Source organism: Penaeus monodon, chromosome 34 (genome assembly GCF_015228065.2).
Source record: "Penaeus monodon isolate SGIC_2016 chromosome 34, NSTDA_Pmon_1, whole genome shotgun sequence".
Lineage (NCBI taxonomy): Eukaryota > Metazoa > Arthropoda > Malacostraca > Decapoda > Penaeidae > Penaeus > Penaeus monodon.
The window spans coordinates 15974441-15974643 of record NC_051419.1 but is presented as its reverse complement, the minus strand read 5'-3'; the positions used below and the strand labels follow the sequence as shown (position 1 = coordinate 15974643).

The window sequence follows — 203 nt, the reverse complement described above, 5'->3', positions numbered from 1 at the left end:
GCTGCTCTCCATTTTTGACTCCCGGCTTTGCATCGTGGCCTGGCGGGCGACTCTGGGCTCCAGAGCGACTCCTGCGTGGAAGGACATCGCCTCCACCCCGACGCCCGCCCACAGGCACAGCAACACCGCGAGACAAGCAGCACGCATGGTGGCTGGAGAGAGGAAGGGGCAAGGCTTTCGTTCATGTTGGGATTTTTTCTCTT

General features: G+C 61.1%; 1 protein-coding gene across 1 annotated transcript in view; it reads right to left on the bottom strand.

Annotated features, from left to right (window-relative positions):
* The window catches only part of LOC119594923 (procyclic form-specific polypeptide B1-alpha-like), a gene marked incomplete in the record, with an annotated part of 525 nt that extends 368 nt beyond the window's left edge, over window positions 1–157 (bottom strand). The window contains 1 exon segment of the mRNA XM_037943996.1: window positions 1–157. Coding sequence (XP_037799924.1) covers window positions 1–147 — 147 coding nt within the window.
* Between the last annotated feature and the right edge of the window lie 46 nt (window positions 158–203).